Source organism: Propithecus coquereli, unplaced genomic scaffold, assembly GCF_000956105.1.
Source record: "Propithecus coquereli isolate 6110/MARCELLA unplaced genomic scaffold, Pcoq_1.0 Scaffold49, whole genome shotgun sequence".
Classification (NCBI taxonomy): domain Eukaryota; kingdom Metazoa; phylum Chordata; class Mammalia; order Primates; family Indriidae; genus Propithecus; species Propithecus coquereli.
Genome location: NW_012150729.1, coordinates 2,791,384 through 2,794,735, shown reverse-complemented (window position 1 = coordinate 2,794,735; position 3,352 = coordinate 2,791,384). Strand labels below are relative to the sequence as shown.

The window sequence follows — 3,352 nt, the reverse complement described above, 5'->3', positions numbered from 1 at the left end:
TGAAAAAGTGTGAAAAATAATCCTTTCAAAAGTCAAAGGAATGCAGTAGAATTGGGAGGAGGTGTTGAAGGTCTGCTTGAGTCATGAATTTATAATGGTTACAATCTGCCCTGTTGAATGACTATTTCCAGCACAGTGTGTCTACCTGGGGAGGAAGGGAGAAAAAAGGAAAACAGAGGAACCCCAACGAAAGTATGATTTTAAAAGAGGGAGTAAATGTATGAATAAAACTAAAACAGGGGACCAAAGGTATTTAGAATACTAGTATTACTAAATAGATTACTGGTGATACTAATAGAATACTGGTGATATTAAAGTATTACTAAAATTACATGCTATGAAATCAGAGTAAGATAAGGAAATAAAGACAATTTATGGATAGAAAAGAAGTAGAGGGGTCAAGTAATTGCATGAGCAAGTAAGAAGGAGAGAAGCTGTGGTTAGGGAGCAAGGTGAGTGAGTGAGTGACTTCAGAGGTGAAATAATTATGGAGGAGTACGTGAGCTCAGTGCAGTGACAGCAAAGGTCACAGGAGGTGGGAAGGTCGAGGAGTCAAAAGTTAGCTTCTCGGTTTTGTGACATACATGGGCTCTCATGGCACTCAAAAATTGTAAACAGCTACAAAAACACGTATGGTGGTATCCTGAATATACTTTCAAAGGAAGAACATTCAAAATATTAATAGTAAAACCTTCACATCCTAAGAATGAGATTTGGACAGCATCAGCCATAGTGTATTTACTTTAAGCTTTACTACTTAGTTGTATTTCCTATATCATAAATTTAAATCAATTCTCACCTTCACAAAGCAAATGCATAAGAGAAAAACAAAGATCAAGCTTTCTCTCTCCTACTTCTCCCAATCTTTTACAAAAGTATAAATAATTTTATGAGTTTGAGGTATTACTGCTAATTGCAAATTGTAAAAGCAAGTATATTATAATCATAAATTTCATAAAAACAAGGAAAAATATTCTTACCAAAAGAAGGTGACTCCCTTCCATCTTCTAATCCCGAATCTCTCTCTCTGTCTCTCTTCCGGTGTTTATGACCACGATGCCTGTGACGTCGATGGCTTTTTCTTCCTCCCAGGGGCACATGAACTCCAATAAAGAGTGTTCGATGACCTTCATTAGGAAATAAATGCACAAATTAAATTTCAAATTATTCTAAGGCACATAAGATGATTTACATGTTAATAGAAACTCAATTTACTTCAATCCAGAAAATCATTTCTGAGTGTTTATGACATATAAAGCTTGGGGCTTGGCACTCTATTTTGGTGTATTTCCTAATTAAGTATACCACAGGTCTATCACAAACATTTAAAATACTAATTATTTGGTTGTATATTTTGCGATCATCCTTAATTTACTGCCTTTGTAATCTGTGTTTATTTCTCATACTTTAATTATATTCTTCTTGTTAGAAAATAATTTTGTTTTACCCTCTCCCTATCCTCAACTAACTGTATTAACTCACCAATTCCCCTCCCTTCATAGGTAAGTGTGTGAAAAAGTCACTATCTTCTAATAAAACAGACTTCACCAAGGTCCCTAGTAATGCCAAATCCCATGGAGTTTTTTCAGTTCTACTGTTTCTGTCTGTGGCACTTGATACCAGTCACAACCTTCTCCATGATATTACTTTCTCTTGGTCCTCCTCCTCCTTTTCTTTGTTTCATCCACATTACTTCCTTTGCTGATTCTTCTTCTTCCCCATTCAAGGCTGGGGATCCTCAGGACTCTGTCCTTGACCTCATGATTTCAACCACAATATATGCTGCAGGCTCTGAGACCTACCTGTTGATGCCAGTCCTTTCTCTTGGACTGAAAACCTACATATCCATCCATCTACTATACATGTTGACCTGCACATACTACCATAGGCATGTCAAACTCAACATTTCTATGGAATTCATCCTTTTCTTTGTCCTACAAGTATCAACTGTCATCTGTCTCAGGAATGTACCACTTTATTCAATCATCTCAAAGCTCAATGAATTTATCACCAGGTCCCAATTCCCAAACACCACTTGAAACCATGTCCTCTTCAATATTCCTACTGGTTTTGTCTTAGTTTGAACCCTTATCATATCTTACCAGGACTATTAGAACATTCTCCTTACCATTTTTTTCCTAACTCCAATCTTGTCCCACCTCTTATCCATCCTGAATGCTGATGCCTTTTAAAAAAATGCAAATTTGACTATAATTATTCCCTTGCTTTAAACTCATTATTTTCTATTGCCTATAGGATAAACTTTTTAATACTTTAAATATTTTAATATATATTTTTAGATATTTTAATAAAATCTCTAAATACTTTCATATTTTAATACTCCAAATAATATCTGATCTCTGCCTATTTCTCCAGGCATACTTTTAAATACACTCTGCCTCACACACTACAAGCCAGTGTGGGCTCCCTCATATCTGAATAGACAGGTGTTCTCAGGTCTCTTTGCTTTTACTTAATGCTGTTTTTACATGGGGCTGGAGATTAGTAAAGATGATGTGACAGAAAATCAGGACATCAAAGGCAAGACTTGAGCTGGAATGGCTAACCACTGAATCCAGGATGAAGAAGGAGATACCAGGAGACAGAAAACTTCAAGGAGTCGGAGGTTCCAAGAGGACTGAGAAATAAACTCAACGGAAGTGAAAAAGTAGGACTGAGGCTGGGTCCGCATGGGGAATTGCAAGAATTCAGAAGAGGTGCTGCTCTGGATAATGGTAAGATATGGTATGTGGTTGTGCATACAAGTTGCTACGCAGAGGCATCTTTTGATATGATTATTTACCAACTCTCTATTTTCTTTGATGAGGCATCTGTTCAGATATTTTCCCATTTTGTAATTGGCTTGTTTGTTTTTTATCATTGAGTTTTGAGACTTTTTCATATATTTTGGATATAAGTTGTCCTCGTCAGTTCAGGCTGCTATAACAAAACTACCATGGACTGGTGTCTTAAACAATAGAAATTTATTTCCCGCAGTTCCAGAGGCTGAGGAGTTCAAGATCAAGGTGATGGCCATATTGTTTTCTGGTGGGGGCCCTCTGCCTTGTTTGCAGATAGATGCATTCTCGCTGTATCCTCACATGGCAGAGAGAGAGATCATCTCTCTCATGTCTCTTCTTATAAGGGCACTAACCCCATTCATGAATGTTCTACCTTCATGACCTAATTACTTCTCAAAGGCCCCACCTTCAAATATCATTACATTGAGAATTAGGATTTCAACATACGAGTTTTAGAGGGGACACAAACATTCAGCTCATAACATTTCACCCCTGGCCAAACCCAAGGCCACCTCTTGTTATCTTCTAGAAGTTGTCTAGTTTTGTGTTCT

General features: G+C 37.0%; 1 protein-coding gene across 3 annotated transcripts in view; it reads right to left on the bottom strand.

Moving 5' to 3' along the window:
* Window positions 1-3,352, bottom strand: part of SLC4A10 (solute carrier family 4, sodium bicarbonate transporter, member 10) — a 409,333-nt gene that overhangs the window by 189,403 nt on the left and 216,578 nt on the right. For all 3 annotated transcript variants that reach the window (XM_012655843.1, XM_012655844.1, XM_012655842.1), the window contains one exon: window positions 981-1,127. In XM_012655843.1, the coding sequence (XP_012511297.1) occupies window positions 981-1,127 (147 nt within the window). The remainder of the gene's footprint in view (window positions 1-980; window positions 1,128-3,352) is intronic.